Source organism: Pteronotus mesoamericanus, unplaced genomic scaffold, assembly GCF_021234165.1.
Source record: "Pteronotus mesoamericanus isolate MK-2021 breed Mesoamerican mustached bat unplaced genomic scaffold, CSHL_Meso_final scaffold_54, whole genome shotgun sequence".
Classification (NCBI taxonomy): domain Eukaryota; kingdom Metazoa; phylum Chordata; class Mammalia; order Chiroptera; family Mormoopidae; genus Pteronotus; species Pteronotus mesoamericanus.
In genome coordinates this window covers 26,599,321-26,614,856 of record NW_026555321.1, presented here as the reverse complement: position 1 = coordinate 26,614,856, position 15,536 = coordinate 26,599,321, and the positions used below count along the sequence as shown (strand labels likewise).

The 15,536-nt window shown below is 38.3% G+C and overlaps 1 protein-coding gene across 1 annotated transcript in view; it reads right to left on the bottom strand.

Annotated features, from left to right (window-relative positions):
* The window catches only part of CLSTN2 (calsyntenin 2), a 564,551-nt gene that overhangs the window by 340,950 nt on the left and 208,065 nt on the right, over nt 1-15,536 (bottom strand). Inside the window, exon 2 of the mRNA XM_054595487.1 lies at nt 4,456-4,578. Within this exon, the coding sequence (XP_054451462.1) occupies nt 4,456-4,578 (123 nt within the window). The remainder of the gene's footprint in view (nt 1-4,455; nt 4,579-15,536) is intronic.

Below are 15,536 nucleotides of genomic sequence, written 5' to 3'. Positions count from 1 at the left end.
TTCCTAACAGGCCTCAGTGGGGCTCGTGTGGAAATTAGTAAGTTCAAAATGTGCCCAGCTTGCGTTCATGATCAGTTTTTGCTATGAAGTGGATACAATTTTCATTATTACTCAAGGATTTTTCTGCATCTGATTCTCTTAGAAGGTCATGTCCACTGGGCTCCGATACTGGGTTGAGGAGTGAGTCTAAGTATAATGGACCTAAATGAGGTCTGAGGGAAGTTTCGTTGACTAAGAATTGGTACCTCTACTAATCAGGTGGGGCAAGTATCAAAAGGCAGTGTCATAGGGAAAGGAAACCCGGAGCACATGGTGCGAAGAGCAGCCCCACAGCTCGCCTGCTCTGGGATATCGAGACGGTGTTACAGCTTGGCTTCCCTGTGATTTAGATATTTCATCTATGAAACGTGCATGGAGAAGGATCTGGAAAAGAATACTTAAATAAAACACACATCATAGACATTCTTTAAATTTAATCAAACAACCACCCTGGAAAGCTTATATTATTTTTTAGATAAAGAAAGTGAGGCTACTGCAATTGGTGACTCCATTATATTGTTATTAAATCACACGCTGTGTACCATTAATGGGAGTGTAAACTGGTACAGCCACTAAAAAAAAAAAAAAAAAAATGGAAGTTCCTAAAAAATTAAAAATGGAACTACCATATGATCCAGAAATCCTACTTCAGGGTATGTATTCAAGGAAAATAAAATCAGGATATCAAATAGATATCTGTACTCCTATGTTCATTGCCTCATAATTCACAATAGCCAAGATACGGAAACAACCAAAGTGTCTGCCAACAGATGAAAGGAGATTTATACACACACACACAATGGAATATTATTCAGCCATGGGAAAGAAGAAAATCCTGACATTTGCTACAATGTGGATGGACCACCTTGAGGATATTATGCTTGGTGAAGTAAGCCAGGCAGAGAAAGACAAATACTGCCTGATATCACTTATATATAAGATCTGTTATGTGAAACCACATATATGAAATTACTTAATATGTGAATTCACTTACAGGTGTAATCAGCTTTGAAAAACCAAACTCAATAGAAACATAGTAGAAAAGTTGTTACCAGGGAGGGTGGGAGATATAGGGCGGTGCTTATCAAAAGGTAAAGACTTTCAGTTAGAAGATGAATAAGTTTTGGGAATCTAATATACAACATGATGATTACAATTAACAATAATACACACATATGCATGCAAATGGTAATTATGTGAGGTGATGGAGGTGTTAGGTAAGGCTATGGTTTAATCATTTCACAATATACATATTAAATGAACACATTGTATGCCTTAAACTTATACAATGTTATATGTCAATATATCTCAATAAAGTTGGGGGGAAAAGCAATTATAAATTATAGAATATTAATTGAGTAGGAATGCATTTAGCCATTTAATCAGTTGTAGAACAATATTTAATAAAATAGAGTATTTTCATTTTTTAGTGAAAAAAATAAGTTATATTATTGACTATAAGGTAGAAAAAAGAGTAGAAAAATGAGTAGAAGGGATACATTAAAATGTTTACAAAGGTTCTGGGAGTAAGAAAACATTGTTCAGATATTTTTTGGTGCTTCATTATATTTTTCACATTTTTCTACAATAAATACTATTGTCATAATCAGGAGATATACAATAAAAACTATTTTATATCCTTGCACTTTGCATTTTATGCAAAATGGAATCATGATTTTTATTTAAAAGACACTTTACATAGAAAATTTTTCTTTAAAAAAATTTTTTAAAGGGGGAGTGGAAATTACAAGAGAAACAAAACAGAGCAAAAATAATACGGATGGAACCACCTCCCAAAAAGCATATAATTCACCCTCACAGGCTAAATTGGAAATAAAGACCCCTGGGAAAGGGGTGGAAAGTGACACACAATACAAGACTGGTTGATAAGGGGGGGCGAAAAGCTGCAGTTGACTTCAAGAAGTGATGGAGCTGGCAGATATGAATTTTTCAATTTTATGAGAATGATAGGGATCTGAAATAAATCTTTATTTTCTTTTTAAGATAAATGTTTTGAAATAAACCCTGCAGCATGGATGGATGGCTAGTGCCTGTGTCCTGTCTTAGAGCTAATCATAAATAACAAAGAGAAAAATAGCTTTGACCATTTTAAAAAGCATCTTTTTATTTTTTGCTCTTAAAAGCTTAGAAGATTATATTTGATGCATTAAGCTAGATTTTTTTAAAAAATGAAGCTGCAACTATCAGGAGAAACATAGAAATTGTCTTCAGATGAAAATAACTAGTCAGAGCTTAGCTTAGAACGAAACCTTCATTTCAAGATGTGCCTTAAAACCCATGGGCACAAACAATGGTTAGAATACAAATTCAAGTTTAAAGGCATTTGGTAGGCTTATGATTTCTGAAATTCTTTGGTGAATAATCAGATAAAATTGTTAATTGTCCCTCTGCCCAACAACCAAAGAAGGTAAGTCATCTTTTGTAAATCCAAACTTTCAAATATCAGATTTGCTTGAAATGCTCTCTCATTTTGGTCTGTACATTAGAAATCTTATCACTTGACTGTAGAACAGCTTACTCAACAACTTCTTAGCTTCCTGGTCCACTAATGGACGACACAGGGCTACACTGAGGGCAGATATTAATCAGGCACATCCCTCCACTTTTAGAGTTAGCCTCACCACACTAAAGTGACTTAACGGCATCCATTTACTTCCCATTTAAAATGTCACTGGTTTTCTCTGCTATGTTTTAAAGAGGGGTCACAGATTCCAATGGAAAGGTGACTGAGAGGATGTGTTTAGTGGAAGAATGACTGCGCACAGGTTTTGAGAAGAGAAGAGGCTGAGGGAAGCCAGGGGCACCTGGCACGATCTAGACAGGGCAGTGGCAACTCAGCTCTGGATTTCCGATCCAATTCATCAAGATAAACCAGAATCCTCCCTTTTTTCTGTTAAATCTCCCAATATCTAAATGTTATATCTGTTTTTTTAAAGCACACGGTGTGTGCCAAACCAAACATTTTCATAGCCCAAAGCTTTTTGCTAGAACTCATTTCTGAGGATTGTTAAGAATTGCTGATTAACCCCAATGCTGTTTAGTTATATCCAAGAAAAAGATGAGTTGGAATATTCCCAGGCTGGCAAAGATTTGGAGAAGACACCTCATCTTTTGCGGGGGCGGGGGAGGGGGGAGCGGGGGAGACAGACCAGCATGGTATTTATATTTCCTGGTGGAATCTGGTTAAGCTGAGACCCCTCGGGATGGCTGGAAGTCCTAGGGAATGTCCCAACTCTAAACGCCACGGAAGTCACATGCCCTTGGTGGTTACCATTCTACCTGAAATCAAGATAGAGCCTTCTTTTGAGAGTCAAGAGCATCCCCCCATGCTCTGCAGGAATGCTTACGGGTTTATCTTCCCATAACACTGAATTTGCCCCATTTAACCCACCCCCTCACCCCTTACTTTATAATATTCCATAATGAAAAAAGGACCTTCACAAAGCTTATCCCTTCAAAGGGAAAAGAGCCAATTTTTTCTGCCCAAGTAGCTCATAATGTAGCAGATGAACTGTCAGAAAAAATAGACTTCATCATGGTGAAAACCTCAGCCTGGCATCCATCTATCATAAAACAATCTTCTACAAATCTTGAAAACCTTCATTAAATTTCCTGTCTTTCTCCTGACAGTTATAAAATGCTAACAATATTACTTATGATGCAGGCATCTTCATACATTCTTTGTTCCATCTCTCCACCTCCTGCCAATACCTATTCCCTTTTCTTTGCCAAAATCTATGGAAGCATGAGACATAGCCAGATTCTTCACACACCCCTCTTGGGACCTAGACTTTGCAAAAGCTTAGAGGAGGAAGTAGTTGCAGTCTTGAAAACAATGAGAAGGCTCTCTGTCCATAAGCGGCAGAGGGCAAAATGGCACTGCCTTTGGGTTCTTCCTCCAAAAGCAACACCCACTTTGAAGCTCAAGGGCACGGCTCTGTCCTACTTGTAGCAAATATTTACTAATCCTTTTCTTTTCATTTCCTCTCACTAATCTACCAACCTACACATTTCACATGCCCATAATATGTGGGTAGTGGAAACAGTGGGGCACATACTTTCTCATGTCTATGGGTCATCTTTCTTGAGAAGATTTCCCTATAGACCTTACTGGCCCAAGTTTTCCATCTTACAGGGGCCACTTCAGCAATATACCATTTCTCAGAAGAAGAAATAAGCCCCTTACATTGGAGGTGACACCAGGAGAAAAACCATAAGGAGATAGAGAATCCACACCAGGAATCAGAAGAGGCATAACGCTTTGAAATCACAGGCTGATCTACAAGATACACAGCATAGTGATAACAGCTGTAAAGGCCAAGCATGGGCTCTGTGAGGTTTCCCAGCTTGTCTCCACAGTGAGCCAAGCCCAGTCACAGTAAGCCTTCATCTCACCTGCAAAAGGAACTGGTGCATCTTTGTCCAGGGCTACCAGTGGTGGGTCCAAAATGACCGTGTCATTGTTCTCAGTAATGACTCCATGATATGAAGTCTCGATCCATGGCTTGTGCTTGTTAACTATGGAAAAATAAAACAAACAGATTGACTTTTAAGATCATCATTTGAATAATTAATTCATAATGATATTACCAATATTGTATATTTACCCAATCATAACCACATGAGGGACACAGACCGTGTTAGCCTCATTTTATACCCAAGGATACTTTAGAGAAATGCAGAGAGAAGTTCAACAATTTACTCCATGCATGCAGAAAGTAAGATGAGCAATGAGGCTGAAATACAGCTTTTGTTTCTGAGATCATGGATCTTTTACCTTACCAAATCCCCAATATTTCCATTTCTCGATACCCAGTATAGGTACTGTTAAAAATTGTTTAAAAGATTTTATTCTCAAAAACTACTGTCTACTAATCGATGTTTCAGAATTAAAATCTGTTATCAATCAACAGACTTTCAGATTATGGCTGTATGCTAGGATTTCTGACCTCAGCCTAATCTGAACCACAATTAGGAACTGTTACTGCATTTTATACACATACATGTATGTATGAGTACTAATATATCTATAAAGAGTAAAGATGTGACAAACATTTGGATATCTCCTGATGACTTAGAGATTGTTATCTAAATGGTCTAAATTATCTAGCAATTTAAGTTTCTCTTCAATAACTTGAAATCAACAGAGACAAGAGGGAAGGGGGGACAGGGAAAGGGAAGGGAAGGGGAAAGTCAAGGAACATATAGCAAGGACTCATGGACAAAACCAAAGGGGAAGAGCTGAGGGAGGGAAGGTGGGAGGGGGCAAGGGAAAGAGGTGGGGGGGGGAGGCAGAGACAAATGTATTTAAAAAGTAAATAAATTAATAAAAAGAAAATAACTTGATTAGCTGAATGATATATTATCTAATGAACAATTAATATACTTAAAATACATATCAAATATACATTACCAGTTGATTTACGTCCCCAGGAACATAGGTTGGAGTCCTAACCTCCAGTAGCTTGAAATATAAACTTAATTGGACATAGGGCCTTTATGGAGGTAATCAGATTAAAATGAGGCCATTCAGGTGGGTCTTAATCTAAAATGACTGGTATCCTTATAAAAAGTAGACATTTTGACCCAGAGACAGACATGCACACAGGGAAAATGTCACAGGAAGGTTGGAGTTGTGCTGTCACAGGTCAGAGAACTACCCAAAGCCAGTGGAGAGGCATTCAGAGCAAGCATGGTCCTGCTGACAATTTGACGTAAGACTTCTGGCCTCTAGAAATGTAAGACAATAAATTTCTGTTGTTCTAAGTCACCCCATTTGTGGTACTTTGTTAAGGCAGCCACAGAAAATGAGTACAAAATACTTATAGTCAACAGGCACTAATGACGGGTGGAAGAATAAAATAAGACATGCCATTATTGGTGTAATATTCCTGCGTGAGAATCTTAACTGATGAATATCTCATTTCTGCCAATTCCATCACCTTGATTAGGTCTGGCCCAGCTGTTTCCTATCTGGATAGCAGCCGCAACTGGTCTTCTAGCAAGAAGTCTTGTCCTACTCTAATCCAATTTCCATTCTGGCATTAAGAGTGATCGTTCTAAATATTAATCTGTTTACTCAATTGTGAGTGCCTTGGTTTGATTTTACTTTCCAGTCACATCAGAGAAATCTAGGTGCAGAATAGGTGCTTTAGAAACAAAACAACAGGTTAGAGGGACCCTTACAATAATCAAAGGTGCCCTGATGCCAATCCTCACACCCTGCTTCACAGTTTAAAAGTGTCATCACATATGTAATGCTTCCCATGACAACCTGAGAGGTAGATGTGATTAATATGAAACAATGAAGAAACTACTTCCACAGGTGTGACTTTCCAAGATGACCACAGCGTTGATAAAGAAGAGAAAACCAAAAACTCATTCATACTCCATATCCAAAAAGCAACCACAGACACACACACATTCATATTATAACATGTATATAATACACATTCTAACATATAACACCTGTTACAATATATACATATTGTATTACATATTGTTCAGTAATAATGGCAAAGCAAGAGCTTATAGATTTGAGAACAGCCTCATTGCAGTGGCTCCTGGCCACCCTGCTCAACCCACCATGCTTCAAAGGGTGAGTAAAGAGCTGTTTCAGGGTTGGTGGTAGCTTCAACCCAAGCCACCTATTCCACAGCAATCATGAACTAACCAAGAGGCAGTTTAGTGGGGCAGGGACATAGGCCTTGCTATTCTCAGGTCTTGGCCCCTAAGGCCCATTTCTGCTGACTGAGTCATTTCCAGGGCAGACGGCAGCTCTGCCTACTGCAGGTCTAAAAGGGGCAGCAGACTCATCCACGCTCACATGCTGGTATTTAATCGGGTGCCTCATTATGGACACTGGAATAATTATAGCCACCCTGGGCTGTCCCTTTGCTCTTTTATTAGCCATCAACACAAATGCAATGTAAATAATATGCAGCTGTTGGGAGAAATAATTAATCTTTTTTTCCCCTTTCATTAAATCTATGGGCCTATTCATTAGAAGTGTGTGCAGAGGATATGCCAGGAGCTCACCCAGTGTTTCAGATTCATTGCACGACTTGGCTCAGTGGCGGACAATGGAATCTAGAGTCATAGTTGCTAGGTTTCAGCCATGGCTTAGCCACTTCAGGGATGGTCCTGTGCAAATCAGGTAGCCACAAACACTTGATTCTTTCAGCTGTAAAATGGGAAATGGAACACCACTCACAGTGTTGACATGTCATTTAGGTGGGCTGGACATACAACCCTGATATTTCATTATTCAGAACTGCCACCCTGCTCTCTGAGCAGTGACAGTGTCTGCGGAGGGGTGATTTATAGACCTTAAAGTTGAGGTTCTCCCTTTTAGGGGATAGAAGGGAATGAGTTTATTCCCTTCTATCAATAGGCCTGCCTCCCTTTTATCCTCTCTATCATTACTGCAGTTATTTGAGTACTTACCACATACATATTAGACATTTTACACGCATTCACTAATCCTCACAACTTTATTAGGTACGAGTTTGAATCTCATTTTATAGGTAGGAGCTGAGGCTCAGAGGGGTTTAAATGTTCCCATTTTGGAGAATAACAATGTTATAACATGCCTAAAATTTCTCATTTCTTTCCCACTTTATAACTTCCTTCAGATCTATCTTGACTTTTGTTTTGTCAAGTACTACCAACATTTGCATTTTGATGTGTAACCAAAATTAAATTTTCTTTTTTGCTTTCTCTATAAATCAAATCCTCAGGATTGCTAAACCAATGGTATAAGTTTACATTATTTTGGCTATGAGGGTATCATAGATGGCTGAGCCAAGTACTGTGCAAGCATTACTTTTCCTTCTTAGTGGTCCAGCAGGTGTTCCAAGAACAAAATTCCTTGTATCCAGGCCAACCGGATTCTTGATTCTTTTACTCAATCAAATGGCAAAATCACATTCCATTTTAACTTGCACTGTATTTGAAACCAGCTTCTTTTGTATGTTACTCTGTTTTCTGAATTTCATGATTCTCTCTTTATTTCCACTGAGTTATGAAACACAGGACTTCTTCCCCACATCACAACCATACGATAGCTTTTTATTCATCCCATCCATGGCTCATTCTCATTTTTAAAATGGAGATACTTACTTCATAGAAATGTTATAAAATTTGCATAAGCATTTAGGCAAGTGTAGTACCCTGACACCAACAGGCGTTCTAATTCTCTCAGGTCCCCTGAGCTCATCTCAAGCTTCTAAATGACTGAAGTATGCCCGTCCACTCTCAAGTGTATTTAGCGTAGCTTTATTAGTTCAACAAATATTTATGGAGTGTCTCAAATATGCAAAAAAACAGTTTAAGTATTGGGAGTAAATTGGGGAAAGAGTCCCCCAAAAAAATTTGACAAAATTTAACATCCATTCATAATTAAAACTCTCAACAAATATGGAAGAGAAAGGAACTTCCTCAATTTCATAAAGAACTTTTTAAAGTATATTTTGATTGTGTTATTACAGCTTTCCCAATTTTTTCCCCTTTGCCTCTCTCTGCTCAGTACCCACTTTCCTTCCAGCAATCCCCCCCATGCTTAGTTCATGTCCACGTGTCATGCATATAAGTTTTTTGGCTTCTACATTTCCTATACTATTCTTAATATCTCCCTATCTATTTTGTACCTACCAATTATGCCTTTTTATCCCTGCACCTTTTAGCCCATTCTCCTCCTTTCTTCTCCCAACTGATAACTCTCCAAATGATCTCCATATCTGTGATTCTGTTCCTGTTCTGATTGCTTGGTTTGTTTTTGTTTTTTAGATTCTGTTGTGGATAGTTGTGAGTTTGTTGTCATTTTAATGTTCATAGTTTTGATCTTCTCTTTCTTAAATATGTCCCTTTAAAATTTCATATAATAAGGGCTTGGTGATGATGAATTGCTTTAGTTTTACCTTGCTTGGGAAGCACTTTATATCTGCCCTTCCATTTTAAATGATAGCTTTGCTGGATAGCGTAATCTTGGTTGTAGGTCCTTGCTTTTCATCACTTTAAATACTTCTTGCCAATCCCTTCTTGCCTGCAAAGTTTCTTTTGAAAAATCAGCTGATAGTCTCTTGGGAACGCCTTTCTAGGTAACTAACTGCCTTTCTCTTGCTGCTTTTAAGATTCTCTTTTTATCTTTAACCTTTGGCATTTTAATTTTGATGTGTCTTTGTGCAGTCTAACTTTGGGTCCAACTCTTTGTGCTTCCTGGACTTTTATGTCTATTTCCTTTGCCAAATTAGGGAAGTTTTCTTTCATTATTTTTTTCAAACAAGTTTCAATTTCCTGCTCTTCCTTTTCTCCTTCTGGCATCCCTATGATACAGGTGTTGGCACTTTTGGAGATGTCCCAGAATTTTATACTCTTCTCAATTTTTAAAATTCTTGTTTCTTCTTTCTTTTCTGGCTGAATGTTTATTTCTTCCTTATCTTCCAAATCATTGATTTGAATCCCTGCTTCCTTCCCTTCAGTGTTGGTTCCCTGTGGATTTTTTTTTTATTTCACTTACTGTAACCTTCATTTCTTCCCTTATGTTTTTGACATACTTAATAAGTTCTTTCAGCATCCTGATCACCAGTGTTTTGAATTCTGCATCTGATATGCTGGCTATCTGTTTTGTTCAGTTCTTTTTCTGAGGTTTTGTTCTATTCTTTCATTTGGGCCATATTTCTTTGTCTCCTCAATTTGGCACCCTCTCTGTGTTTGTTTTTGTATATTAGGTAGAGCTGCTTTGACTCCCTGTCTTAGCACACTTGTTAAGTTGTATGGGGCAGAGCCTTAGGTATTCACCAGGACAGAACAACCTGCTTCACCGATCTGCCACTCTGTGTGTGGGGAAGGGTCAGAGAGGGGATTGAGCAATTGGAAATTTAAATTAAAAAATACTAATAGGATAGCATAAAAAAACACAAAACACTTAGGAATATGTTTCACAAAATACATTTAAGACATGTACACTGAAAACTCTAAGGCACTGTGGAGAGAATTTAAAGAAGACCTGAGCAGTCTTAATGGAGTGTTCATGATTTGATAGACTCAATATAGTTAAAATATAAAAGTTTCCCTACTTGAGCTATAGAGTCAATACAATGCAAATCAAAATAATAGTAGGGTTTTGTTAATGGATTAATTAATCTTAAATGTTTTATGAAAATGAAAAAGACTTGTTATCACCAAAACAACTGTAAAAATGGAGAGCAAATTTGGAGGACTCACACTACCTGATTTTCAGATATACTGCAATACTACCTTATTTAAGAGAGTATGGTATTGACATGAAGACAGCATGTAATTAAAAGAAGAAATAAAGAAATAAACACACATACTTATCACCATGACTAATTAATTTCTGACAAATGTTCCAAGATAATTCAATGGAGGGCAAGGGTGGCCTTTTATTTAAGTGTTGTTGGAAAAATTAGATATCCATATCCAAAATAATTTTTTCAATCCTAATGCACAACCATACACAGAAATTATCTCTAAATGGATTTTGGTCCTAAATGCAAGAGTTAAAATTATAAAATCTTTAACAGAAATCATAGGAAATATCTTAATATCATAGGGTTAGGTAAATATTTCTTTGACAGGACAAAATAAGCATGGACCATAAAAGATAAAATGGACATAGCAAACATAAAAATTATAAACTTTTAATTTTTGGGAAACATACTTCAGATTTTTTTTTAATCATTAACTGGGAGAAAATATTTGTATAACAAAATCTCATGAAGGGTTTGTATCCATATATATAAAGAACTCTTAAAATTCAATAATAAGACAAATAATCTGCTTAAAAAGGCAAAAATTTAAACAGACCTGTCACCAAAGTAAATATATGAACAGCAAATAAGAACATGAACAGAGACTCAGCATTAATTGTTTTCAAGAATATGTAAATTCACAATGGAATAATACCACACCTCCACCGCATGGTTAAAATAAAAGTGGCAATACCATGAAGATATGAAGCAGATGAAACTCATGTATTTCTGGTAAGAATGTAAACTAAAACACTTTGGAAAACATTTTAGACTTCTGGTCAAGTTGGTGGCATAGGTAGACATGGCTCATCTCTTCGCGCAACTACATCAAAATTACAACTAAAATGTAGAACAACCATCACTCAGAACCATCAGAAATCAATTTGAATGGAAGTCTGACAACTACAGACTTAAAGAAATGACATCCATCCAGACTGGTAGGAGGGGCACAGATGCAGAATGCACTGGTCCCTCACCCATGGGTGGTAGATAAAAACTCAGGAGGGATATCTCAGGAGCGAGGAGTCTCTGCCCCACACCAGGCCCCTCAGCCAAAGGTTCCAGTGCTAGGAAGATAAACCCTCATGACTTCTGGCTGCAAAAACCAGTGGGGATTGAGTCAGTGAAAAAAACTGCTGGAGCCCTAAGCAGCTCCTCTTAAAAAACCCACACACAGACTTACCTACTCAGACTCAGTCCTTCTGAGCCCCAGCACCAGGGTAGTAGCTTGAAAGGCACCAGTGACATATAGGGAGGAACTGAAGGGTCTGGCATCAAGGCAAACAGAGGCCATTGTGCCTTTTCTAAACCCTCCCCCAACAGAGCCGGCAAACTGGTGCCATACCTGAGACTCCAACAACTTGGCTTTGATCTACCTGGAAGACCCCAGAGACTCCAACCCACCTAATTTATGGGCCTATCCAAGCTGCTTTTCCATATGAATGGCTGGTCTTTGCTCATGCCTCACAACTTCTTAAATCCTATCAAACAAACAACAGTTGGCATTAGTGAGCCCCAGGCCTGGCACTAGCAGCAGCCAGCCTAGTGGCTAGTCAAAGTAGCTAGTCAAGTAGCCATTCACAACTTGACTTTGCCTGGGAATCTCCAAGACCAGCACAATTAGCAGCCATCTCAGATTGCTTTATAGCTCAAGCATGGTGTCACTGGGAAAAACACAGGTCAGGGCTGACCTTGGCCTCTACCATCCAGGAAACCCCAGTGCTGGCACACCGAGGGTATAGCTACAGATCACGTTGGAGCACCACCACCCTGCCCCCTGCACAGCTGATCCTCCATGGAGGGCTGAGGTGGGTGATAAGTGTCAAGCCAATCCTTGCAGCTGATTGGTCTGGGTAAATCACTCTCATTGATCTGCCAACAGTAACCAAGGCTCAACTACAAGAGGAGGGGCTACTCAGCCCACACGAAGGATGCACCTCGAGAACCCAGCTTGGGTGATATGGAAGATTGTGACACTGGACCCTACAGGACACCTACTACCTTAGGCCACACTATCAAAACATGGAGTCAAAGAAGCTCTACCTAATACACAGAAACAAACACAAGGGAGGCTGCCAAAATGAGAAGATGAAGAAACATGGCCCAAATGAAAGAACAGATCAAAACTCCATAAAAAGAGCTAAACAAAATGAAATAAATAATTTATCAGATGCAAAGTTCAAAACACTGGTTATAAAGATGCTTAAGGAACTTAATGAGGACCTCAACAGCATAAAAAAGAACCAGTCAGAAACAAAAGATACACTGAAATGAAACAAAAAGCAATTTACAGGGAAACAACAGTAGAGTGAACGAAGCCAAGAATCAAATGAGATTTGGGACATAAGGAAGAAAAAACATCCAATCAGAATAACAAGAAGAAAAAAGAATTTAAAAAAGTGAGGATAGGATAAGCAGCCTCTGGGATAACTTCAAGAGGTCAAACATTAGCATCATAGGGGTCCCAAAAGGAGAAGAGAAAGAGCAAGAAATTGGGAACCTATTTGAAAAAAAAAAGAAAGAAACTTCCCTAATTTGGTTAATGAAACAGACATGCACGTCCGGGAAACACAGAGAGTCCCAAACAAGATGGATGCAAAGAGGCCCACTCCAAGGCATATCATAATTAAGATGCCAAGGGTTAAAGATAAAGAGAGAATCTTAAAAGCAGCAAGAAAAATGCAGTTAGATACCTACAGAGAAATTCCCATTAGGCTGTCAACTGCTTTCTCAAAAGAAACTTTGCAGGCTAGAAGGAATTGGTAAGAAATAATCAAAGTCATGAAAAGCAGGGACCTACAGCCAAGATTGCTCTACCCAGCAAAGCTATCATTTAGAATTGAAGGGCAGATAAAGAGCTTCCCAGACAAGAAAAAACTAAAGGAGTTCATCATCACCAAACCATTATTATATGAAATGTTAAAGGGACTTATTTAAGAAAAAGAAGACCAAAACTATGAACAATGAAATGACAAGAAATACATATCTATCAACAATTGAATCTAAAAAATAAACTAAGCAAATAAGAACAGAGACAGAATCATGGACACAGAGAGCATTTTGATGGCTGCCAGAGTGAAGGGGGCTATGGGTGAAGAGGTAAGGGGATTAAGAAGTACAAATAGATAGTTACAGAAAAGCCATGGGAATATAAAGTACAGTACAGAAAATGGAGTAGCCAAAGAACTTATATCCATGACCCATGGACGTGAATAATGGCAGGGAGTTGCCTAAGGGAGTCTGGAGTGCTAGGTGGAGGGAAGCATAGGGGGAAAAAAGTCAGGACAACTGTAATAGCATAATATAATTATAAAATATAATTTAAGAAACAACAACATATAAAAGAAAATATTTTAGCAATCACTTTGGAAAATAATTTAGCCATTTCTTATAAAATAACTCAGCAATTCCATTCCTAGGATTTATCTAAGAGAACTGAAAACATAAATTACACAGAAAAGACTTGTATGTAAAGTGTTTGTAGAATCTTCATTCAAAATAGTGCCAAACTGGAAACGGAAACAGTCATCAACTAGTGAATGGATAAGCAAATTTCAGTATATTTTTATGATGGACACCTATTCAGCAATAAAAAGAAATCAACTACTGATCCATAAAACAAAGTGGATGAATATCCAAAGCATTTTGCTGGTGAAATGAGGTAAAAGAAGTCAGATACAAAAGACTACATGCTGTTTGATGACATTCATATGACATTCTAAAGAAATGTCAAAGGATAAGGACAGATAACAGATCAGTAGTTGCTAGGATCTGGGCTGGGGTTTGGCTTGCTTGCAAAGGGGCACTAAGGAACTTTCTGAAATGATTGAATTGTTCTGTATCTTGACTGTGGTGAAGGTTACACTTAACTGCCTTTGTCAAAACTTATCAAACCAACACTTCAAAATTTTATTATGTGTAAATTATACCTCAATCGACATGGGGCAAGAACAAAGTCTTTATCCTCAAGGGACTCTCAGACTAGACAGTAATCCATGACAACCATAATGTAAGAGATAGGTAAGAAGAGGAAGAGCAGAATACTATGGAAAATGAGAGACAAAACACTAACTCAGCCATGGTAATCCAGAATTACTTCCTAGAAACAACAGATTCTAAGTCATGAGCAATAGGAATTAAGCAGAGGTAAAGGATGTGGAGGATTCCTGGCAGAGGAGCGTGCACAGGTAAAGGCCCAATAGCAAAAGCACCTGATACACCATGGGGGAAAATATGAACAGGTTTGGTTGGAGAACGAAGTTTGAAAGGTAAGATCAGCTAAGAGTCTGGACTGATAGAAAGCATCTTCATTATCCAGAGTTCACTGGCATGTACAGAATCATCAAGAGCCACATCCAAACCCTGTCTTCACAGAACACTAGAGCACGATCTCTTTTCCAGAGAGAAGTAATAGGTGTTGATGCTATTACTTGGCTGTTATATCTCATTTAATCAGTTCCCTCCCATGACAAATGTCTTGCTTTTTTGTTCTAATAGGCTGAGGCCAGTCAGCTCACTCCTTGCTGCATTTGGATGTAACTTCAGAACTGACTTTTATCAATTCTTCACAAGGTAATGTCCCTCTTTGCTGCACAACTCTCCTTGAGGCTGAGCTCTGTCATATCATGCCCATAAAACAGCTTCTTGATCCTTTCTTGCCTTTTTCTCCCATGGTGTTTCAGTATCTGAAGAATTCCTGTGTCACTGTGCTCCCACAGAGGAAACACCAGTGTGATATTTCTGCTCTATTTACAAAGAAACTAGGTCTCCCACCCAACATGCCTTTAACTAAAGCATAGACGCATTCTTGAGAGCACTCTTTGGCTCTCTTCTCTTTGCTTCCACTTCTGAAAAAGTGCATTAACACATCAGGACAAAGTAGCTGATGATTTACCCTTTGAATCTTTCTACTTTCATCCTAAAGTTAACCATGTGGCCATTTCTAGCTCCTTGATCCTCAGAACTCAAATATGTCTCCCTGGGTAAGGTGAGCTGTTTGTAAAACATGTACTGTACTGACTGCAAAAAGCTCTAGTGAGATCAACTACACCTTAGTAAATAGGTCATTATAGTGGTCAGGCTGGTCTTTTCTCTGCCATGCCCAATTTGCCTTCTAGCCTGATACCCTAGTAGAGCTTCCTAGAACAGAGTGGACATCTAACCCATGAAGAAAGAGATGGGTGGAATAGCCTGGACCAATTGATT